General features: G+C 30.5%; 3 protein-coding genes across 15 annotated transcripts in view; 1 reads left to right on the top strand and 2 right to left on the bottom strand.

Moving 5' to 3' along the window:
• The window catches only part of LOC141454716 (heat shock 70 kDa protein cognate 4), a 6,012-nt gene extending 3,375 nt beyond the window's left edge, over window positions 1-2,637 (bottom strand). The window contains exons 1-3 of the mRNA XM_074129265.1: window positions 2,497-2,637; window positions 769-992; window positions 535-683 (exon numbers count right to left, since the gene is read on the bottom strand). Coding sequence (XP_073985366.1) covers window positions 535-683; window positions 769-973 — 354 coding nt within the window. The 5' untranslated portion in view covers window positions 974-992; window positions 2,497-2,637. The remainder of the gene's footprint in view (window positions 1-534; window positions 684-768; window positions 993-2,496) is intronic.
• Window positions 2,552-25,644, top strand: LOC141454719 (uncharacterized). 12 transcript variants are annotated; one of them, XM_074129270.1, is made up of 8 exons: window positions 2,552-2,693; window positions 4,788-4,942; window positions 6,322-6,493; window positions 13,596-13,684; window positions 18,888-19,042; window positions 19,252-19,446; window positions 19,605-19,747; window positions 23,365-25,644. In XM_074129270.1, the coding sequence occupies exon 8, from the start codon at window positions 23,365-23,367 to the stop codon at window positions 24,580-24,582; it is 1,218 nt and encodes a 405-aa protein (XP_073985371.1). In that variant the 5' UTR covers window positions 2,552-2,693; window positions 4,788-4,942; window positions 6,322-6,493; window positions 13,596-13,684; window positions 18,888-19,042; window positions 19,252-19,446; window positions 19,605-19,747; the 3' UTR covers window positions 24,583-25,644. The 12 variants fall into 12 exon arrangements, with proteins under 12 accessions (XP_073985371.1, XP_073985372.1, XP_073985373.1 ...); XM_074129271.1 differs by having other exon boundaries at window positions 19,252-19,513; XM_074129272.1 differs by adding an exon at window positions 17,605-17,784 and having other exon boundaries at window positions 19,252-19,747.
• Window positions 5,511-17,813, bottom strand: LOC141454718 (probable cytochrome P450 9f2). Of its 2 annotated transcripts, none has more exons than XM_074129268.1 (9): window positions 17,693-17,813; window positions 12,710-12,905; window positions 11,462-11,650; window positions 10,784-10,916; window positions 10,473-10,669; window positions 9,649-9,785; window positions 9,345-9,551; window positions 6,816-7,061; window positions 5,511-5,826 (listed from the first exon to the last, which is right to left on the bottom strand). In XM_074129268.1, exons 2-9 carry the CDS (start codon window positions 12,892-12,894, stop codon window positions 5,651-5,653), a joined length of 1,470 nt encoding a protein of 489 aa, XP_073985369.1. In that variant the 5' UTR covers window positions 12,895-12,905; window positions 17,693-17,813; the 3' UTR covers window positions 5,511-5,650. The 2 variants fall into 2 exon arrangements, with proteins under 2 accessions (XP_073985369.1, XP_073985370.1); XM_074129269.1 differs by having other exon boundaries at window positions 9,652-9,785.

Raw genomic sequence — 25,644 nt, 5'->3', positions numbered from 1 at the left:
TACCTTCCAACCGGACCACCGCATTTACTGCTAACAATTACTTATAATATATTCAATAAAACATTTTAATGACCAACAGTTGTTTGCGGAAATGTTTCTAGTAACATCAGCATTTTAAATATTGGCTCCTAAAGAAAATTCTCTTAACATCGAATGTCATAGAATTGTAAATTGGGTAACAAAAAAATTTGAAACCTCACAAATACCAACGATACTGTTTGCTTGAGAGTTTAGCGTGAAATCAACTTTAGAGTCCTAAGGTCATAACACCAAACCTCAAGCAAACAGTATGTTATCTTATGATAAATAAGACAAAGAGAGAGAGAAAAGGATCTATTCAAATTAGAGAATAAAATTGGGTAACTTTAGAACCGTTCCTGGGTCTCAGGAGAGAATCTCCTTCAGTAGGCTTTACTCTTTAGAAAAAATTAATTATATATTTAAAAAAAGACAAAAATACTACTTCCGATCTAACTTGCGAACGATTCTAAAGTTTAATCAATTGTTAACTAAAAAAAGAAATATATATCCTACCTCTTCAGGGAAAAAGGTTTTGCTTTCACCTTTGTACATAACTTTGATCTTGGGCTTTCCTCCATCACTGACTACTTCGAAAGGCCAATGTTTCATATCTGACTGTACGGCCTGATCTTCAAATCTCCTTCCAATCAGTCTTTTAGCATCTGAACAAATAGAAACATTTATATAAATCACAAATATAATTGACCCTTATTTAACAAAAAAAAAAACGTTAAATAAATAATCTACCGAAGATGGTATTGTTGGGATTCATTGCCACTTGATTTTTGGCAGCATCTCCTATGAGACGCTCCGTGTCCGTAAAAGCTACATAACTGGGAGTTGTACGATTTCCCTGATCGTTAGCTATGATTTCAACTTTACCGTGTTGAAATACTCCCACGCATGAATAAGTAGTTCCAAGATCAATACCAACTGCTGGTGCTTTTGCCATTTTCTTTTTGTTTCAGTATCTGTAAATGAAAATTAATTTTAGTGCTTTAATTATTGAAAAAAACAATATTGCCTAATGATCTTACCTACTAATTTGAGATCAGAATTAATTATCCTCAAAAATTTAGGAGGTGTCCTAAGGTTCAAGTAATAAATTCATCATGCTCTCTAATTTTATTTGCTAACGGTGTTAGGCCTTTATAGATATAAAAACACCGAAAATTTAAGAAAAAAAATCTATAAAAATGCAAATAGTAATTGTATTCCTTACTTTGACGGTATAGCCTCGGTTTTAACCTCGATATGAGCCAAATGCAAATCAAGTCATGTGATTACTTGGCTAGAATAATTATATATATATTCAAAACAGTATATATTTTAAAAGCGTAAGGGTTCCGTCAAAAATTGAAAATTTCGGATATTTTTTCAGTTACATTAGCGCTATTTAAATTTAGAAATAAATTATTTGTCCGAATTTGTTCTCGGTACTACACGACTATTATATGACAAATTAGAAATGAACGGATCTCCAACACCATTCGTGAGTTTATAAAACGAAATTTTCTCACTTTTCATCAAAGCTATTGCACTTACATTTAAAACTATGTCATGGTCTAACGATCGCCAATTAAAACTTTCTTAAAAGGGATGTCAATTACAACGCATTAAATTAATTAAGGTGCAATTTGTATTATTCATGAGCACACTTAACATCCCTGGTAGAAGTAATCAATACAACAAATCAGATAAATTACCAACACGATTCTACGGAAATTAACAATTAAAATTAACTTGCTAATCAGCTGTTACAAGTTTTGATTAATACTCAGAATTAACTTAAATCAAAAGGTGAGTCAACTTCCAACAAACAATGAGGTTTAACTAGGATTGTAGGTCTTTCATTGATTTCCCCGAGTGACGCGTACACCGCATTGAAGGTCATTCATATAAAGGAATATATAGAAATTTATTATCCAGTTTCTTTGGCAAATCTTAAAGGAGTAAAAACAAATAATAAATAATAAAGAATTGTTACAGAGAGGAGCTTGATCATTCTACAGCTACATAATTACTTGCACTTTCTAATTTTTCTCACGAAACAAAAGCTTCCACAAGTAGCACTAATTTTAAATTCTGGACAAAACTTATAAGTGTCACAAATTCTGTCAGATTAGCAATTATATTTTCATTAACAAAATTAACTACATATTACTGGTAAGGGCTGCCCTGTTATTCTTTAATCGTAAAGCATGTTTCTCTGAGAGATCACAAACCGTACTTTAAGCAACACGACAATAATTAGAATTTAATACTTACACAAGATAAATTTAAGGGGAAAAATAAATTGTTTTAAACATGCATTATTTTTCAATAAAATTATTTTAAAATGGCGTTCCTAACCAAGTAGCACATGGTGGAGACAAATTCGTAAGTTAAATAATCACGGAACTTTTGAAACAATTGAGGCTCTACAAATAAAACAACATATGGAAATAAGTATTACTTAGATTTAATACTACTTACATAAATAAAATAAGTCAAATTTACAATTGTTCGCAGGTACGCGTTCTTCTTGCTTGAATTCTGGCTATAAAGTGAGTGAGACAAGAGGCAACTATACGCCACCTCGATTGTACTCCCAGAAACACCAGGTTCCAGGACAATCCAGAATGTTCTAACCAATAAGAAACTGGCTTTTAATATAACAGACAAAGTGATTGGTTAGTACAAATGCTATTGTTCACCTAATCGATGAGACACCTAACAAACCGTGCAGCTTTTATAACTGTTATAAATTTTATGTAATAATGTGATAGAAATTTCAAAAATTAAATAATATAATTGCTAAAACTTAACCTTTAACTTTTTATAAAGTTGAAGACCAAGTGATTTTTTTTTTTATACTTTTCTAAAAGAATAGCAGCACAATGAACATGGCATTGTTAAAATTTAGTAAATTAGAGGCGGGAGAATTATTTTTCGATTGCTGCAATAATGACAATTTGTTTATATTGCATTAGTAATGTAAGTTATAATTATTAGCAATGGAAGGCTTTGTACGTTTAATTTTTATTTGCCTTTATATTGATAAAAAAAGAATTAGATGCTTGCCATTACTAGGCCGTCAGGTATTATAACTGTTCTAATAATTTTAGTGAATTAAGATCTAAGTATTGCAAAACAAAACAAAAAATATATGTACAAAGTGATTCTCAGAAGCAAAATTAGGATCAAACCTTTCATAAAATGTGATAATAAACAAAATTAATTTAAGTAATCACTTAACTTTCCTAAAGCATATTTACGCATTCAAAAAAATCTTCTTGAAACTATTTGTGTACTACAAAGTTAGTTGACTTCAATATTATTAATTATTTTCACAATAATAAAATGATAGTGTTGCAAGAAGTGTGTCGTCCCCAGAAACCTCACTAAAACTGACGAGTTTTAAACGCTAAGTGACGCATCCAGAATTGTATTTGTTTTTTTAAAGGTATAATAATGACATAAATAATTCACAGTATAATAATTAAGCAATTGTTTCAAACCTACGTCTCTAAGAGAGCCACAGACGTCTTTAAGATTGAACCGAGGTTTGTTATCTTGTTAAGTCATGAAAAATAGTACATAGCAGTGGGAGTAATACTTTTGTGCTAATGAGATTTAAGAAAAGCATTTTCAATTATGCAATTGTCATTTTTTCTAGGCATCTTTAATGGCTAACATGCTTTATGAAGTTAATGTAAGGCAAGTATGGGATTGCCTTCTTAGTATTAGAATTTATTACCTAGCTACCTTGTCGGTAGATTCTGATGGTTCTTCAAAGCGCTTGGAACTAAGCCATTCATAAAGCTGGATACATAGTCACGGTAAGATGGTAAAAACCTAGGCCAGTACTCACCAGACAAACGTCAAAATTTGCCCATCGTCTAAGTTCTCGAGTTCATTACTATTCTAGCAAAGCCAGGCAGCCACTCTGATGATCTTAAGCCTTGGTTGAAGTCACTGTGTAATGAGATAACACTGGCAACGGGCTTGACAGAATTTCGGTATCGGTTTGTCAGGTACAAGAAGGTAAATGTGAAGAGAATATCTTTACGTGTAAAAAGCGTGTTGGCTCTTTAGACAATTAAACCATGTTTTTTCAAGCTTGACTGTTAATTCTAATCGTACAAAAAGGACGAGTAGTTTATTCTCTTGTTAGACTCTTATAGGAGAGTAAACCACTTGTCCTCAGAATTAGAGGTTGTCACACCAAATGTCGCCCTTACAGAATCAGATCTGGTACTGGGTTAGATCCTCGTTCTAGGCCTTGGATTTTTAATGGGTAATACAAAAACATTACCGTAAAGAACATTTGCTACTCGCCTATTAGATTTTCAAGAGGCCTAATTTGGTAGTTAGTCGTAAGGCCCTCCTGAAAAATAGGCATTTCTTTACTTTTTTACTTATCTTTACCGTTTTAATTTGGGATTTATTTTTGAATGCAGAGAGCAGATTGATTGTTTATTTGTTGCATCCCACAGCGGAGCCTAACTCAAATATCAAGTTTGCAACCTGGTATTTTCCGTTATTGTTATGGTTCATATAGATGGACAAATTGTAAAAATTACATTTCGTCTGATTTGTCATAACATATTTCCGAAGAAAACACAAAATATCAAATCTGCACGATCGCAATATCCTCTTATGAGAGTTAAGAAAAAGTAATAAAAATGGTGGAAGGTTCCGTTTTGGATAATAACATTAATTTAACATTTATAATTTTAGAGTGTGCTTATTTAATCTAATTTAACTGATTTCAACTTTTATAGATGTAGCGACCTAGGTTGATCAGGTTTCTGAGTATGAACGCCAGAAATTTGCAAGTGGAAATTAACCCCTCTTGAGACAATAAAAACAAGATGGACAAGCAAATATTTTCCATAAAATACTTCAATTGATTCACAGAACTCGACCTTCAGTAAAGGTATATCAATAGTAAATTCATCTATTAACTTTTTATTATTATTATTTTATACATTTACATATATAAAATCATAATATATATTGTGTATATGTAAACAAGTCATCAAAATTATCAATTTTGTCAAAGAATAATAGCTAGAAATTTTGTTAAATATTTATTCAGTTATCAAACTCCCTAAATAATTTTTGCTTCATTTTTGTTTAAAGAAAGATGCTTCGTTTCTGATGGATTATTTTTGTTTTAAATTTTTTATGTATTATTATCTACAGTTTTCATTATTTTCTATAGTTAGTACAGTGCTAAAACTGTCTTTTTTTGGAACATTATGTTGTAAAGTACTTATTCTTTACTAAATTAATTTTCTTATTTTTTACGTGACTAATTCTCTGAAACAGCTTCAAAATCTCTGCTTAATGCCTTATTGGTTCATAGCTTTAAATAAATAATTTATTTAAGGAGGTCATATTCTGCTCTAGTGTAAAGAAACACAGAATAAAATTTTTCTGTACTCTTTAAGAAGGTGTTAATCATTTAAAAATTTTGTTTAAGAAAAATATGAACACAGTCATAAATATCTAGGCTTTATTCAAATTATGTACAATTTTACAGTATATGGCTTAACTGTGAGTAGTATTTAAACATTTCACTTAATATAAATTTTTAATATATATTAGTCAACTATTCTTTTTTCAAATAGTTTTCTAAAAGTCATTCGCTTTTTATATTCTCAAATTTAATCCACAATCCATTTGGCGGAACAATTCCTATTACATTTCTTGGATTCAATTCTGGCATTGTAGCGCCTTCATCTCTTGGTAGTATTTTGAAATTTTCTATTAAATACACCAAAGCCAGTTTTATTTGAGTTAGTGCAAAATTGGAGCCTGAAAAATAATATTTTAGTTATTAAATATATTTCAACCTTTTTTTTTTGTCGACAGTATTTGTTATGAGGGATTGTATCTGTAAAAGTTGTACACTCCTGTTTTAAGCTGGGTAAAGTAAATAAAGTTTCTTTCTCTCTTTTGAATATAAATAAATGGTTATAAGATAAAGGATCATAGGGAAAGAAGAGGTTTGAGGATGACTTTTGGAGCTGGACGCTTTTTTCTGGAAGTTATGTGTGTTATCACATCGTAAGCCTGCGTTTTCTAAAATAAAAGAGCGGGTAGAAACTTCTATCTGTGGGAGACTCAGTACCTATAGAATAGTATCTATTGAAACAGAATACTAAATCTAAATTTCAATTCAATATCGCCGTCTGAAATTGAAAGAGTTTCCCAGACCATGTCTTTGGGGGGAAAAAAACTGTTTTTCTAGTGCACAATACTCTGCATTATTAAAAATATAATATTTAAAGACATTTAATTTCTTTTTAGTTGAAATGCTGGATTGAACCAGGTGGAGATATAAAGTTAGTTCTATCTATATGTTCAGACGAAAAATGGAAATGTCCGATTGATTGGGAGTAAGAATTTGAGGGAGAATGGCAAGACTTTACCCTAGAGATCTTGAATTGTTTACACAAGAGCCGTCTACTTTACAAGATAAGTAGGTAGATTCATTGTAAATGTAAAGTTTATCGGACAGTTTTAATATTAACTTTGACAGATGTTGTGCATTCTGTCTTATGGAAGGTATCATTTAAACCTGAGGTTGTAGGTAGTTATATTTTGATATTTTTTTCTATTTAATATTTTTAAATTAAAAACAGGTCTGGTCTTGCCTACCATTTACAATACCGTAAATACTTTTTACCTTAAATCTCTTGAGTTTAATTAGAAATAGAATTTTATATAGAAGTACAACCAATTGAGAAAAGTCTTGAAAGAAAAATTAGCTCTTTGAAAACTATAATTAAATTTAAACTCACCTAAACAAGCTCTGGGTCCAATACCAAACGGGAAGAAACTCGGTGGTAATGGTGTTTCATAAAATCTACTTGGATCAAATTCCGTAGGTTCTCTAAAATATTGGGGATCCCTTGATATAGAATATACAGGAACTGCTACTGACATTCCTTTTGTAAGTGGGTAAGTTCTATCGCCGGATTTAAGGACAGTATCTTGAGTACATTGTTTAGTTAATAGCAACCATGGAGGGTATAACCTTAGAGTTTCTGTAAACATAATAAATCTTCTTTGTGTTAAATTATTAATTGAGCTATTAAGTTTAATAATTCAAAATGGTTGTCAAGTAGGGAAGAAAAACCTAGCAAAATTTGCAATATCAATTCAGTTTTTAAAATGCGGTTCAGATAAATGTTTAATTACAGGATGAAAAATGAAACAGAGTAATAAATTTAAAGAATTTATTTAATATTTTCTTTCACTTACTACCGAAGAAGTAACTTCGTTTATGCAAAGTTTTTCGGTTTAATCTTATGAAGTAGCACACATATTTAGACATTCTTTGGGTCGTAAAAATGTTCCCCAACACTCACTCATCTTTAATTTTACCCGTTCTGCATAAATAAACATCTCAAAAACAAAAAACCCACTAAGATCTAACTTGTTACTCAGTTTTTAACTGTTACTGACGCCTACAAATCTAATAAATAAAGGGTTGGCTGATTTATTATTATTTTTTTAAATTTTTTAATTCTAATTTCTCATGTTTTTCTTGAAACATCAAGTACAAATCCTATTACTTTATCTGAATTTTTTTCAAGAAAATGTATTAGGTAGCTGCTGTAACACTATTAATTTTCTCTTAAATATCTTCTGAGTACAATGTATAGTTCTGCGACTTTGAATTAGAAACGCCTTTGAAAATTTAAGGGAAAACCCCAATACGAAGAGTTTATCAGCAAAAGCTGTTCTATGAGGGTCGTTTGAAAAGTCCGTGCAAAGGCAGAGAGATAGCACCACTGGCGCGTATCGAGGTTATGTTTAGTTAGTAGCATCTCTTGGAAGAACACACGCCAAGTTTCAGCCAGTTCGGTCTATTTCTTTGTGTTTGGCATTCGTTTGAATCGAGGAAGTCGAGTGATTTTCAAAAAATGGACGAAAAAGAATTTCGTGTGTTGATTAAACACTACTTTATGAAAGGCAAAACGCCTCAGGAGACTAAAGAGAAGCTTGATAAACATTATGGTGACTCTGCACCTTCGATTAGAACAGTTTATAAGTGGTTTCAAAATTTTCGGAGTGGCCATATGAGCACAAGTGACGCTGAACCTTCTGGACGCCCTGTTGAAGTTACTACTCCAGAAATCATTGATAAAATCCATGATATGGTGATGGATGACAGAAGAGTGAAGGTGCGTGAGATTGCTAGTGCTGTGGACATCTCGAATGAACGGGTACATAATATTTTGCATCAACATTTGGACATGACAAAGCTATCCGCAAGATGGGTGCCGTGATTGCTCACGCTTGACCAAAAACGAAATCGTGTGAAGTGTTGCAAGGACGGTTTGCAGCTGTTCCAGAAGAATCCGCAGGACTTTAAGCGTCGTTTCGTCACTGTGGATGAAACATGGATACATCACTACACTCCTGAGACCAAGGGGGAATCTGCGCCAAAAAAGGCGAAGACCGTTCCTTCGGCCGGAAAGATTATGGCGACTGTCTTTTGGGATTCGCAAGGAATAATCCTCATCGACTATCTGGAAAAGAGTAAAACTATTACAGGTGCATATTATTCATCGTTATTGGACCGTTTGAAAACCGAGCTGCAAGAAAAACGCCCACGATTGGCCCACAAAAAAGTCTTTTTCCATAACGACAATGCACCAGCTCACACCTCAGCAGTTGTGGTCGCAAAATTAATGGAAATAGGGTTCCAACTCGTTTCACATCCCCCCTATTCTCCAGACTTGGCTCCCTCGGACTACTATTTGTTCCCCAATATGAAGAAATGGCTGGCGGGAAAAAGATTTTATTCAAACGAAAAGGTGATTGCAGAAACGAATGGCTATTTTTCAGACTTGGACAAATCCTATTATTCGGAAGGGATAAACAAACTAGAGCAGCGTTGGACGAAGTGTATAAGCCTAAAAGGAGACTATGTTGAAAAATAAAAAAGGTTTACCCCAAAAAATTAAGTAGTTTTTATTTTTGCACGGACTTTTCAAACGACCCTCGTAACTGGTGTTTTCTTGGCTCCTCAAAGTTAAGGTTCACTTAATTAAGTATAAAGTAATTGTAGATCTAGGATTCCCGTATAATACAACTAATTATTAACTTCTTTACTAAGCAAGGAAAATGTTGAATCTTTTCAGTTTTTCAAAAGTAGTTTTCGCGGATATAAAATGTTCAGACATCAAATGGATGGTTTTATCAGAAAGGAACCATTTCTTTTTCCGAAAAGAAAACCTGTTTTTTCAACACTGTGATCATTCTTTGGACATTTTGTGTACTTCAATTTGAATACAATTACTATATTGCAAAATAATTACCGTTTATAACAGCATCTAAATATTTAAGATCATGCACAGTTTCGTAATTTATATGTGACAATGCTTCAACTTCTTCCCGAACTTTTTCCTGTACGTTAGGGTACAATCCTAACATAAAAAGTGTGAATGCCATTAAAGTCGATGAAGTCTCGTAGCCATCGATAAAGAATGTCATAGTGATTGCTGTTATCGCCTCTAATGAATATACTGAAACGTTGAATATATCTCTGTCAAGTTTATATACATGTTTATTAATATATAAATATTTTTTACCATTAAAAAATAAATAACTTTTGATTCTTACTACCAGTTTCACTCGTTTTATAATCATCTAGAAATGTTTGTAAAAAATCATTTCTTGTAATATTATTCTGTTTTCGACTTTCATACAAATCTTTGACGATTTTAATAAAGAAATTGGTAACGTCCTTTGAAATGAATCTAAAATAAAAGCAAAGTTATGAATATGTAATTGGAAATTTAAATGTATCGTCATTTAGCATTAAATGAAATTAAATTAATAAGTTATGGGATATTTTTTAAAAAATAAATATTCTCACATACTAAAGATTTAATAATAATAATAAATTATTATTAGTTCTATACGAGTCACTTAAGTAAGAAAGAGATATAAAAAGTATCGTATTTTCCATTTCTGTTTTATTTAATATCTAAACATTTATTAAGAATATCAATGGAAGAGTTTATTTTAAGTTGTTATACCCTCATAAATCCTGAATGTCTGTTTGAAATCTATGAGTAATAATAATAATAATTAATACTAATAATAGTAATAATAATAATAACAATAATAGTTTTTATTGGCAATAATTACATAAAGGAAAGTATTACGAAAATTTTAAGATTACAGGCCTACAAAACCATTTAATGGGCGTTAAATATAAGATTATGCATCTATGAAAGCTTATAAAAGAAGAAAATAAATAAAAAATACTGGAAATTTATAAGCTTCATTCAGTTAGCTGTTATTTCAGGACTTTCAAACTAACAAATAATGAAAATAAGAAAAATTACAGGTCAAACTACAAATTTGACATGACTTTTTTAAAATTTTTAAAGTCTTTTCTTAATTATTTTATTTATTTATATTTAAAGAATATATATTACCTAACTCTTAACACCGACGAAAGGCATGGCATTATACTGACAATCATCATTGTTAATGAAGATAAAAAATCTTGTTTAAAAACCTGTTTTGACATTTTTATAAATTCTGCTTCTGGATCGTTGAAGGAATTTGTTTTAAGACTAAATACACAAGAGGCAACAGAATCTGCACTATATTGATCACTGAAATGTTTTGCCTGGAAATAATACTTCAATGAAGCTATTATTGTTATGAGAATATATTATAGCTTATGAAAAATTGTCCCTATAAAAACTTATTGATAAAATTTAAGTCTTATTTTATTACTTACTTCAATAGGTATACCTAAATTGTGTTTCACATGTTCTTTCATTTCGTGGCAAACGTCTACCATCAATGGATACATACCTTTCATTTTACTTGTCGTTAATGCTTTTGCAAGAAGTGATCTTAAAGTTTTCCATCTGAAAAAAAAAATTGAAATCATACCTCAAAAAAAAAGATGTATCGGTAAATGGTTTAGTTCTGGAGGCTAAACAAAAAAATAATGAAACCTTGTTTACAAAACCAACATTCAAGGCTTTTATAGCAATTTTATAAACTTATCAATTCGTATAGACAAAACAGTCACTAATTACTTCATTCACTTTTAATACCGTCCAATCGAAATCTAAATCTCTCATTTGTTAACTCATTGCTATGATGAACAAAAATATTATCATAACGTTGTCTAAATAAAAATAATTTATTTCAATCAGCGATAATTGAAATATTATTTTCAAATACTTTGCAAAGAATTTTAAGTTTAAGTAATTCACTTTTTGTTTGATTTAAAAAGGGAGAATTCTTTATAATAGATGGGATCTCTAACATTGAATGAAAGAAAAGAAAGTGATCTTAAAAAAAAATGGACATTACATATTTTTAATACATTTTCAAGGAAACTGATAAGTAATTTTCAAAAATAATAATAAAAAATATTTTCTCTTAAATTGTAATAGGTACTAACCGTTCTCCTTTTGCCATAGATGGATTTAATGGAAGAAATAGATCATTTTCTAATCCTGTTAAAAATGCATTATCATGAAAACTGGTGAATTCTTTAATTAATGCAGTTTTTATTAAATCTATATCACGAAGAAGTAATTGTGGACTGCGCATATAATATATCCCTACTGCTGGTTCTTCTGGATATTTCCTGAAAGTGATAGAAAAATATTATAAATTCATTACGAATAAAATCATTAGCTGGGGTGTATTTAAACGAAAATTAGTAATTTTTCCAGGCGAAAATAAGCTGTATATGTACAGATTTATCTTAGGGTGCTTAAAATTGGCCTAAAACATCACGGTGGCTTCTGATGAGGATGTTAAGAGAACATTTATGGGAAATCCTCCACTAATTGACGTCTACCAAGACTGACGCGTCATGACTCACTTCATGTCTGAATATAAATAAATACTATCTCTGGTATTTAAACTTTGAAGTTATTGTCCCCCAACCTATAGATCACCATATACAGAAAGATTTAATCTTCGTAAGTCTCGAGTCTAAACGCTACACTTCTACTTTTTCGATTTCAACAAATACATTCCACTAAATGAAAAATAAGTTATTTTTCTAACAGATTTTTTCTACATGTTTTTTTTTGTAATGTTTCTTTATTTAGTTACTTCATTATTGAACATTCAGTTGAGCAACACAAGCTGAGTCTAACCAAATAAACCAATCCCTAACTTGAGCCTTTTTGTTAAAGAAATGTTGGATTTTGTTTTATTTATGGTTATCTAGGACTTAGTGCTTGTACATAACCATAACGTTTGTGGTTTAGCAGATTTTTATTACTGTCATTTTATAATTAAGTAATAAATATTATTTTATTTATTGTTATAACGCATATTTATTCAATTGAACAATATATTCTTATATACCATCAAATGTTTAAATCAAAGAAAATCTTTAAGTTAATGTACGAGTATTATTACTGCAAGGAAGCCCCTATTTGGTTTTTCTTCCGAAATTTTTATTTCAACAAGGTAATAGCTGGTATTCTTCCAAAACTGTATGTTTCTTCTTTTGTTTTTTTTAAATGGTTTATATAATAGGAAGTTTATTATTTATTTAGTTTTTCATTTTATGATATAATTGGAATATTGTATTTATTTTCATTTTCTTTTATAACACACTCCTTGCTTGTAAGGCATAATGTTCTTCAAAGCAATAAATAAAATAATAATATAACGCATATTTACTTACCAATAGAGTTCTGTATAAACTTGCCCTGAATTTTTCTTCATAAAGAATAAATCCTTGATATTACCAAAGTATGGTAGTGGTTTAATGAATGGAACGTCACATGTTTTCCAGTAATTATAATTCCAAGTAGCCCAAAGATAGATTCCAACACAAACCGTCACAAAAGCTACTAATACGTCCCACATATTTCATTTACCTGAAAAAAGAAGCAAATTACTTTTCTAAAAACAAAAAATTTGTGTGATACTCTTATGATTTTCTCTGATTCACTTAATTTTTTACACATTTTAAAGTTTTATTAATATCCACAATTACATTCGAATTTACCCGGTAATAAAATTATTTTTTAGCCGTAGCTTGACAAAGCACTCTTCCAAACCTCCTTATAAATCAGTATTTTGTTTTGAAAAAGTTTCAAATAAAAGAAATAGGATTTATGAGGGTAAACTTTCTTTTTTTCCTTATAAATAAAAAGGAACCACACTCGGGATTCGAACTGGGGATCTATCACTTAAAAGTTCATAATCTTCACAAACATAATTTCACCAATACCTGACCCAATGTGAGTTGTTATCATACTCATTACAAAAACTTTAAATTTTAAAAACCTCAGATTCTAGCAGGTAGTGAATATTGTGATATCTTTTATTTTGTAAGGGAATTATGAATGGCATTGTGAATGATACATCAAGTGAAGTGTAGGTGTTAAATGTGTAGGTACTGTGCTTCTTTATATTGTGTCTGTATGTTTCCCAGTGATTAATTTGTTGATGTTATGTAAAAGTTCAATGTCCAGTGTGTCGGATGAGTAGTTCCGTTGGGTTGGTTTAGTTAATAGCCTTCATATAATGATTTTTTTTTATAATAAAAATAACTGTGATTACAGATTGGGTCAATGGAGGATACCACTGCAGATTGTACTGAAAAACCTAATTGCTCGTTGTATGCCTTGAATGCTGCCTTAATAAAATTCATGTAAGAATGATAAATTTTTAATTGAATTTGATTATAACTATTACGAATTTATGCACATTGGGTTAAAAACATAGGGCGCTCAAAGAATAAACTGTTATTACAGTTAAATTACTTCGATCAATACAATCAATTTTTGTCCGTTTTCGGTTAGCGAAACCTTAGTTTAAGGTAATGCTAAATGCTTTGACTCCGAAGAGTTTAAAATATTTTCTTAAAAAATGGCAGTTTCCTCGAACATTTACCTTGCAACAAAAGGTGAAATAAAAAACAGCGATAAAATATAGCTGATAGACCATGCTGACGTAATGTTGATTTACGAGTGAGTCTACTAACACACAATGAGTATAAAATTACGATTTTTGTTTGACTAATGGATCATTGTGCAATGTGAGTCAATAACAAAAGCAAACGGTTTGATATAAAAGAAGTTTGATATAAAACTATAACTATAGTGAAGCGGCACGCGACTATTTGCACAAAGCGCTTATGGATTAAAGATATAATTAAAAGAATTTAGGACGTAAAATCTTTTATTTACCTAGAATAAATAATGGAGGTTTCAATTAAACCAAAAAGTAAGCAACGGCAATTCTATTGCAAATAACATTATGAAAGAAATAGGTAGCAATGTATAGGCAAAAATTTAAATAACGAGAATGTAAGTGGTTGCACTTTATGGTCAATTATACCTACTAAAAATTATTTTCATTTTAAAAATCATTTTCATCTTCTAAGGGAGGTATGAAAGTTTCTAAGATGTAGACTAATAGGAATCCTGTCATCAAAACTAAAGGTCCAAAGGGTCGAGAAGGAGTTTGTTTGTTGTGATTGTTCCCACATATTGACAGTTCGCTGATTCTTGTCCCTGTCCTGTACACTACAAATATCTTACAACTGTATCCAGTCACTCTCCATCATCGTGACCAATGCACCAATGTTTTTACAAGGATTTGTATGGGACATAATTGTATAAACAATTCATATTGAATGGTGATAGACACCAGTTCTCGAAAGACATTGGTATGTCAAAATTGTGCCGACGTTATAAAAACATGAAAAAAACGAAAAGACAATAATGAAAAACTTATATAGTTTGAAGATGATGACAATGAAACGATCCAAAAGAATTAGAAATATTTTATTTATTTCCAAATATATATATATATATATATTTTTTTTTTTGTGCATCAACAGCTGAGGTCATTAGCGCCCGGAGCTTTTTCCAGTGCACTGCCGGCCTCCGGACAGTGTTCTCTCGTTACAGACAACACTGTCCATCACCGGACAGTGAGCTGTAAGAAGCTCCTAGGAAGAGAAAATCTAAGGGTCAGCTGCTGGATTCGAACCCGGGACCTCCGCGTGGGAGTCCAGTATGCTAACCTCATAGCTAATCCCTTCCCTTTTCCAAATATTGCTATGTTTATTAGCAATGATATAAAGTAAGGCAGAAGTTTTAACTTAACATAAAGTAGAAATACAACAAAATTTTCAGAAACTATTTTTTCACTTTTTAGGAAAAATGAATAAAGTGAGATTTCAATCATACCGTTAATTGCCTTGACGTAATAAATATATAATTAGTATACATAATTTATAATAACGGGGTAAATTTTTAGATTATCAGTAAATAATCTTATCGATTGTTTTAAGTACTTTAGACGTAAGGAATGCTGAAGGCCAGCAGAAGTGTTGTTTATAAATAGAAACAACTCACACTCTGGAGTACAGAAATGGTTTAGCCAGAGTATCTACTTTCTTCTGTACAAATAATTTTTGCTTTCTTTCATCTTCAATTTAACTAAACGGTAACTACATTAATTGCAAAGATCAAAGTGAAAAAAATCATTATTGTAAATAAATCATGAGTGCGAGAATTGAGGCAACTGAAGATTAATAAAGCAGCTTTATTTAAGCTACAAGTGTTAGTGTGAGAGTGAAACTTGCTAGGGGACAATGAAATGAACACAATCTTTGTACAATCTTACTTCTTATTTTGGCAAATATGAAAATGAGTGGGCATGACAATTCAAAAAATCTCACGTCTGGTAAATCTTTTTTTTTTCGAATACGGAAAATTTTAAAGAAATATTTGAAATAAACTTAGTAGTGTGTATTGTGAATATAATGTTTAATTTTATTTTATTTTTAAATAAAAAACAGATCAATATCCAATTGACAGAAACAACAATAAAATAACATAAATAATAGAATGATATTCGTGAGAACTTATTTCTTTTATACAAATAAAGTATCAAATTTAAATATTGTATCATTTACAGTTTAGATGCATATAATACATACTGATGAATACATACAGGTACAATTACATACGGACCAGTTTTTAAAAACCACATTTTTGTAAGAAAAGAGGTCTCAATTGTGTACGATAATTTCTGCACAAATAATAAGTGTATTGCCGCACTTTTTAATTTGTAATCAACTAAAATAATTTAATATTGTTCAATTACTTGTAAGGTTCCCTCTCTGAAGATCATCAAGTACTCACGTACCCAAATTAAATCTGGTCGAAGTGAGAAGGTATTTACCCTAGTAAAGTGGCCGCGATTTGTATTTTTCTTCATTTTACTTTCTCCACCGAAATGGTAGGTAAAAAGCCATGTGCAAATAAATAAGAAAAAAAAATTAGAATGAAGTGAAACATTAAAAAAATATTTAGATGCAGTAAAAGTAGAAACACATGTGTTGGTCTCATCCCTATATTTAGCTTTATTTTATGATCTTTGGTGTATAACTTAGCATTGATTGGAATGATGTATTTTTCAGATACTTAGATCGTTTTTATTAATTTTACCCAAAATACTTATTTAAAAAAGGAGAAATACAATCAATATCTCTGGTTTAAAATATGTAATTTGTATTCAATATTAAGGTATAACACTAACATTAATTTAATCGTTAAAAAAAAAAAAACCTGAAATGGAAACATTCACAATAGTTTAAACAAAAATTATGGAACATGGGAAATTAGAATTTTACATGCTTCCCGTATAAGTTGTTCTAGAAGGTATTGAAGCTTAAAATAAATTAACTAAGCAATTTAGGGGTGTGTCTCTTCAAACAAATATAATTTAAAAAAAAATAAGTATGTAAAATAAAGGGGCATTTTGTTCAGAAAATGCTGCAAAAAAAACAACAAAAAATTCAACTAAAGCATTCATTTTAGGATTTTTTATATAAAGAGTAAACTTTGTACGAATGTGGAAGATTTATGTAATTGGTTTTCAATAGATTTAGAGAGAAAAACTCGCATATAAGGGCTTAATATTTAAGAGAATCTCATCGACAGACTTTTTTGGAATTCAATATTTGTCAATTTTTTTTAATCTATTATTAGTTAGAAAGATCAAAGGACAAATTTTGTGGGGCTTTTCAAATTCCCTTCATTTTAATAAGTAATTTTGCAATTGCAATTAAAAAAAAATATTTTAAGTTGTTGTGATTAATAATACACGCATACTTTAAACCCTTAAATTCTTATTTGAATAATTTATTTCTATTCACATTGTTTCAATAACTTCAGTTATGTTTAAGGAATTAATTTATTCCAGAGATGTATTTATGTTTAAGAGTCAATTTGGCAAATTTTTCTTATATTTTATCTCTTCTTTTATCTATTAAAAGTAATTGTTGTTTCTATTAACGTTGATTTAATGTTTGTACTAACTTTTTTTTTATCTTGAATACGGCGAAATTGGTAAATTTTACAAAAAATTTTTACGAATGATAAAAACTATAGGAACATTTTTAACAAATTTAATTTTTAATAAGTTGTTGGCAAAGTAACAAAACTAAATAAATGTGAGGATAAAAATATTAATCGAAGAAAAGATTTATTTGAATATTTTTAATGTCAAGCAGTATTTCATTAACCATGTTTTAAGAATTTTTTTATTTTTAAGGGAGAAGGGAATATTAAAATAAAATAAGATTAATGGATAAAACAGTTGGTAGAAAGCAGAGGAAGTAATATAGGAAACTTATACTTACAAAAAGAATGAATGTTTGCTCTGAGCAGTGAATTGGATCAGTGGCTGTGCTGGAATGATCTCATTCAAAGCTGCCTCACTACCCACAGCAAGGTCTGTGTACTGAGAACTTGATAAATTAGATATAGAGAAATATATATATCAATATAAAGGAAGTAACAAATTCTGATTTATTTGTGATAATATTCTTAAAGTGATTAAAAAAAGGAATGAATTAATCCGTGTATTTATATTTTTTCATTAAATGGCAAGTTCCTTACTTAGTTTAAATGTATTTCCCAGATTTCTTTGAGAGGTTCGTTAGGATTGATTTTTTTTCCACAAAGTAATAGCTGCAATTCCTAGTAAATTTTTTAGAAGGATTTTGATTCCGATGTGTTACCATCACCACTCTTGAGCGTCGCTTTCGATTTTTAAAAGAGTACAGCATACCTGATGTTCCTCTTTTTGTATTATTTTAATTATTTAACTTATCTTCAGCCCATTTTATTTGCACCTTTTTCTAACTCTTTCACGCTCCAGAGTGATCTGGTCTGGTTTGGGCTTTGTTTATACTGAACTTAGCCTATCCGTTTATTCTAATTTAATATCAGACGTATAGCCAGTTGTTCGGAAGTGCTAACTCTTCTAATTCAGAATTCTATTTGTTACCTACATCTAAACATATAATTGTTGTAGTTCCTTGTGGTGGTTATAAATAATTTGAAGAATAATTATCGATGGAAACCACAGAGTATATTTGTCAACAATTCTATCCAAGACGATGGAGTGCTTTATTCCATAGAAAGTATATTCTGGAAGGCAAAGTCTGCCTCTATTTTATTATGTGCATGAAAACATTTTCCTGCGTTCATTTTCTCTTTTGTCCTCAGTGCGTGATTACTAACTTGCACACGCCATCACGTTTCGCTATATCTGCGATTATTTCTTCTGTTCATTAGTTAATTAATAGTAAGTTGTCATTAAAAGGTCTAGAAATTTAAATTCACTTTTTATTAGATCAGAGGTCGGGAAATAGTTTTGAATATTCTGTGAAAGAGAATTTTTAATTATTTCTTTCAATTTATAAATATGCTTTGGCTTAATAAGTAATTCAGATTGCTTTTTAATAAATAGATTATCCCCCCCTTTACGGGACCTCTTTCGATTTCTTACTCTCCCTCTTTTCTCTCCATTTAATTGCAATATTTTCGTAGATGCATTTTTATCATTTGGAAAATTGGCTGGCTGGCGTTACTGTGGCAAAGCATGAGAACTAGAAGTGCTAGGGAGTTTTATCAGAAGAAGAGCTAGGCTCAGTTGGAAAATGCATACAAGAGAGGTTGCAGAGAGCTGTAGGCACTTTCAAGCTGTAAGTGAGAAAAAAGTTTTTTTTAAGTACTTAATGAAACAGAAAAAAAGTTAGCTAGAACTCCTTGTAAGATGTTTATTTCATTGTTATGTACATTTTACATTTTCTCTTTTTGTATTATAATTAGTCCTAGGGTGAAATCTTTCTTTAAGAAGTAGTTTTCTTAAAGTAAATAACATTGAACATACTTTATCTTCTTTTTTTTTCAGTTAATCTTGGCATGTTCGTTTTGTTTCTACTCCCGTTGATGTGGACGCCAAATTGTGGGATATTAGAGTTACTGTGTGTGTATGGCAGACACAACATACACACATCCATCATAATTCTCGTTTTCATATTGCTACAAGAGTTCAAGATTAACTTAGAATAATATAAATCACCTCCAGTTGACTTAAAATATATTTGTAAATTACTTCCGTTGTAATTAATTTATTACATGAGCTAAGCTGTTGATATAAAATGAATAATATAGTATATATAATTTCTTGCTAACCTACTTATATTCCTAACTTTTAAATGTAACTATCTCTAATAACTCATGATTTCATTTATTTATTTTTAGTGCTTTACTGAGAAGTGAAATTCACACTTAATTCTGAACATTGAAGAAGCTTTTTCTTCTGATGATGTGCTTCAATTGACCATGTAATCAGTTATCTCTTTTTGGCAATTAGTCAGAAAAATATTTAACAGCATTTATATTTTGTAAGTATCGTTTAAACAGTTTAAACTAAAGATAACCAATCTGTATTTACTTTCCTAGAGAGTGTTAATTACCCCTCAATTATAATCATCTATTCATCGTTTCTTTATGAAGTAATTCTTTATTTATTGTTCAAATCTATGCAATATTTAGTTCAAACTTACTTTTGTTTACTACTACGAATGGAACTAATGAAGTTGTGTTAATGGCCCTTGATGGTTTAATGCTTGCGAATTTGGTTTTGCTTTTGTTTTATATTCATATGTGTTTTTACTTTGTATGAGTGTTTTACGCTGCAACAAAGTAAGCTGAATAAAATTGTAAACAGTTCTTGTTCACTTAGGATATACATGAGAAAAAAGATTCAAAGCTAGATAACCGGACGGTCTTTACTCAGAGAAAGCGACCCGAAATGCCTAAATAATGAACCTATACAGCAACATTAGGACGAGGAATACTTTACATGTATTTCATTTTCCCATTCTTTTTCTTATAACAAGAAAGAGTTGGAATCGAGCGAATTTCGAATTTAAATTTTCTCTAGAAATGTTCGTTTTAAGACGCCCTGAGTACGAAAGCTTTTTACGAGGGTCGTTTGAAAAGTCCGTGCAAAGTCAGAGAGATAGCACCACTGGCGCGTATCGAGGTTATGTTTAGTTAGTAGCATCTCTTGGAAGAACAAACACCAAGTTTCAGCCAGATCGGTCTATTTCTTTGTGTTTGGCATTCGTTTGAATCGAGGAAGTCGAGTGATTTTCAAAAAATGGACGAAAAAGCATTTCGTGTGTTGATTAAACACTACTTTATGAAAGGCAAAACGCCTCAGGAGACTAAAGAGAAGCTTGATAAACATTATGGTGACTCTGCACCTTCGATTAGAACAGTTTATAAGTGGTTTCAAAATTTTCGGAGTGGCCATATGGGCACAAGTGACGCTGAACCTTCTGGACGCCCTGTTGAGGTTACTACTCCAGAAATCATTGATAAAATCCATGATATGGTGATGGATGACAGAAGAGTGAAGGTGCGTGAGATTGCTAGTGCTGTGGGCATCTCGAATGAACGGGTACATAATATTTTGCATCAACATTTGGACATGACAAAGCTATCCGCAAGATGGGTGCCGCGATTGCTCACGCTTGACCAAAAACGAAATCGTGTGAAGTGTTGCAAGGACGGTTTGCAGCTGTTCCAGAAGAATCCGCAGGACTTTAAGCGTCGTTTCGTCACTGTGGATGAAACATGGATACATCACTACACTCCTGAGACGAAAGAACAATCTAAACAATGGGTTACCAAGGGGGAATCTGCGCCAAAAAAGGCGAAGACCGTTCCTTCGGCCGGAAAGGTTATGGCGACTGTCTTTTGAGATTCGCAAGGAATAATCCTCATCGACTATCTGGAAAAGGGTAAAACTATTACATGTGCATATTATTCATCGTTATTGGACCGTTTGAAAACCGAGCTGCAAGAAAAACGCCCACGATTGGCCCACAAAAAAGTCCTTTTCCATCACGACAACGCACCAGCTCACACCTCAGCAGTTGTGGTCGCAAAATTAATGGAAATAGGGTTCCAACTCGTTTCACATCCCCCCTATTCTCCAGACTTGGCTCCCTCGGACTACTATTTGTTCCCCAATATGAAGAAATGGCTGGCGGGAAAAAGATTTTATTCAAACGAGGAGGTGATTGCAGAAACGAATGGCTTTTTTTCAGACTTGGACAAATCCTATTATTCGGAAGGGATCAACAAACTAGAGCAGCGTTGGACGAAGTGTATAAGCCTAAAAGGAGACTATGTTGAAAAATAAAAAAGGTTTACCCCAAAAAATTAAGTAGTTTTTATTTTTGCACGGACTTTTTATACGACCCTCGTATTGTGCTGATTTTTCAGTTTTGGTTTTTGTCATCAAGCCTTATGCACATGTATTTTCTTGAGAAAATTTCGATCAACGACATTTTTGCCCGAAGTGGGTATTTGAACATCCCTTAAAAAGAGTCTTTTTAGTGAAAATGAATGATTATTAAACGCCTATTAAAAATATAAATAAAAATTATGAAATATATAAGCAAAATGCCAAATTTAAAATGAATATTATGTTGGCGGGAGAACAGAAAATTGTTCAGGATATAAGAACGCTTAATATAAAATTTCCTCTTAGGCCTCCACTAACCAATTTTCCTTTAGAAAAGTTTTAAATAAGTGCAATCAGCCTTTAGTTTGGCAGAAGATGTTAAAACAAATTTTTAAGAAAATCACGAAAAATATCTATACCTAAATTGCATTTGTCATTGTCGGATTTGGTTTAGTTTTAGTGTACGTAACTTATTGTTTTTAGATATGCTGTTCACGCGTATACATTAGGCGATCTCAAAATCTATATTTCTTGTGGAAACCTAAAACCCTTTCTAAAAATCGAAGTTTTAGTAGACTTCTTTTAACTTTTTTTTTGGCCAGGTAATGCAATCCGACTAGTCAAATAAAATTTAATATTAAAGCTTATTATTTTATAGTTCCACACAGAGAAACTTCTGAAAAATGCATTATTTTTGAACTTTACAAAAATTAGTTTTTTATATGAAAACCCCCTTTTTTTTTTAAATTTTTTAAAATAGTATTTTAAAGTTAGCCATGTTTGGCAATAAACTGTTAAAACTAGAATGTATTTGTAGAATCTGGCTACAATACTATTATAGCCTTTTATTGGCACTAAATACTAAATAGAAGTCTATATATGTAGAGGTGCCAAAGACCTAGATCTACTAAATCAAATCTGTGCCAAACTTCGAAGACAAGTTAGTTAGAAACCCTCATCCGAAGTGATCTAAGCTTCTCTAAGAAGAAATTATGTATGAACGATATTAATCATTTTTAGTAAGTGAATATAAAAAAAAAAAATTGTGAATTTTATTTTTGGATGGTAGAAACTACAATAAAAATTAAATCATAAAGGTGAGTTAGGCATTTAAAGATTTTAATCTACCATTCACAATTATTCTCCATAAGTACTTTTCCCTTAAAGTGTCTATTTAATCTATTCATTTTTATATTTATTTATTGTTTTTGCGTGAAATCTGATGAGAAAACGTACTTTTCTTTATTACTTACGTCACTCTTCGGGAGATAAAATATTCTTAGTTTGCATTTAATTTAATGTATACAATTGTATAATGTATACAAAGGAGCCCGAGAAATATTTTGAGAATTTTTTTTTGCTTTAGTAAATTAAATGAATCGAACATAAATGTTACTGCTTTTTAGAAAAGTGAATACAAATACTTTTTTTTTTTTTATCAAATTTAATATTTCAAGATCACAAAACTTCTCTTTTTTTGAAAAAAGATTTTATAAACTGATTTGTTGGCCAGTACTTAAAGTTGCATTTCTTCGTCACTTATGCTTTTATAAAATTCACTTTTAGGGAGAAAGAGAGAAAAAAAAAACACTTTGGAGCATAGGATCACATTAATCATCTAAAATGATTGAATTTGAAATGTTGTAGAACAATATTAACTCTTGTAAATAATAACTTCAGTAAATAAATCAATATCATAATTTTAGTATTTGCATTTACAACAACTTTTATTTGCTCTTTCATGTTGTTGTTTTTTTTTAGATGTCAGATGTAAAAGGATCAGATTACAAAGTGTGGTACCGGCCCCAATATTTAAGCAGCGTATGCCATATCTGCAAATCATTATCTGAAAATGGAATCACCTGTCCAAATTGCCAGTTAGTTACATATTGTAGTATGAAGCATTTAGAAGATGATTTGGATGATCATGAAGAACTATGTGATGCAATCAATAATGTGGCCAAAATACTTGGTAGTGAACACGTATTGGACAAAGCTTATCTTCTTGGTGCTGAACAGTTAAGAGATTTTCGTTTAGGTTTAATAGCGTTATGTGCAAAACATATGCAACGACAATTATTACCTTGGGAAATGGAAGTGTGTCTATTTCCACCGATGTGTGCTACATGCCATAAATTTCATCCAAACAAATTAATTAATTGTAAAAATTGTTTACATACAAAGTGGTGTTCGATTGGGCATAAACCAAAAAATCATGATAAATATTGTGATCAATTAATATTATTTCGTAAAATTTTACAAAAACGTATACATGTAATACATTCATTACAGTTACAATCATTGCCAGAAAATATGGGTCAATTGTTGACAGAAAGTAATGATCAAATAGAAATTTGTTTATTATCGGAAATCGCTACATCGCCGTTTTCATTATTAAATGCTTTGCCAAAAGAAATGAACGATATAAATTTAACAATACATGTTGTCGGACCAGAACCAAATTTTGAGGCAAACAATCTAGTTAAGTGGGAAGCCTTTCTATTTGATTTACTTCCTTCTAGCATCAAACTAGTAAATCTTATATTTATTGGTCCAGAGATTGGACCATTCAACACACGTACAGTAACGAAAGCTGAACGTAGATTAGAATTTAAATTCCATCAATTATTATATCATGAATATGTTAATAGTAATGGTATAAATATGAAACCTAACTTAATAGCGGCACTAAATCCAGGTTTGTACCGTAATGAAGGGTTTCAAGGTCAGGATACATGGTCTGAAACTATTTCCGCAATGTTTTTACATTCATCGGTCCCTGTTCTGATTACTGCTTATACTGAAAAAGAAATCAAACTAGATTATAAACGTATTAAAGATATTGTTAAAAACATAAAAGTAATACAAGAACCAAGTCTAAATCCGTTTTCCAGTCAAAGGCCTTTAATGAATTTTGTTTCTGATGAAGCATCGCCTGTGGTTTTTAAAAATGCCTACTATACAATACTTACTTCATAAAAGTTTTATTTTTAATATTTAATTACAAATTGACTAATAAAATTTGACCGCTAACAATAGTAAAAAAATCTGGGAATGTTTCATTGTTGACAGCTTCCATCTCTCCTGTACTTTCTCCTTCTCTTCATCGGCCCTAAAGACCAAAATTGACTACGTCCTCTAACCTTAGTTCTTACTGACAGCATCAATATTAGCTAGTAATTAATCAAAGAACCTAAACTTCCAATTATAATTCTAAATATCACATATTAAGAGTGCAGATTTGGCATCAGTAATCTATTGTATATTATCGTATTATTGTGTTCAATGAAGTGATATAAAATATTTCAAATTTCTATTCCTTCAAATGTAATAAACAATATGAAAAACTCAGAATTTTTTTCTGGGCAAGCTATTACGTATCAATTTTTTTGAAATAAAGAAAAAATTGAATTGTTCAATTAGAGCATTTCGTAATCAACTTTTTACTTTTTAAATTACGCAAATAATTGAAACTAAAAAAATATTTGTATTAAAAGGGAATCATTTGTTTTGTTTTTTATTGATTTTTTTATTTTTCGTTTGTTTAAAGTAGTTAAACGAACTATGATATTCTTTTGCTAGTCTGAGCCTCTTATCCCATATTACTCCTGCACTAAAAATTTATTACGCTTAATAATTTTTCTACTCTCATATAGAAAGATACACGATTTTGTATATTCTTAAACTCAGAATAAAATATTCATTAATCACTCTAAGCAGGTGAGATTCCAGTTGGGTAATAAATAGTTCACACTTTTAATTTTTTCAATCAGTAAATTAATAAATTTTATTTATTACAATTCTTGAATACTTAACTGTTTTTTTTTTTTTTTAATTTACAAGCTATTAATTTCACACTTCAAAATAAAATTGGCACTGTTTCAGTTGTGCAACCAGCTGCATTGCGTTAGGTCAGGAGTTATTCTCATTTTATTTTTAAATTATGTATTTAATTTTGTTTATAGAAAAGAGTGGTAAAAATCAAAACAATTATAGTAAGATGGAAGACATATTGTAATAAACTTTTTACATGTTATTGTA

Source organism: Rhodnius prolixus, unplaced genomic scaffold, assembly GCF_049639745.1.
Source record: "Rhodnius prolixus isolate KJV_2025 unplaced genomic scaffold, Rpr scaffold_9, whole genome shotgun sequence".
Classification (NCBI taxonomy): Eukaryota; Metazoa; Arthropoda; class Insecta; order Hemiptera; family Reduviidae; genus Rhodnius; species Rhodnius prolixus.
This window is presented reverse-complemented; position numbering and strand designations above follow the sequence as displayed.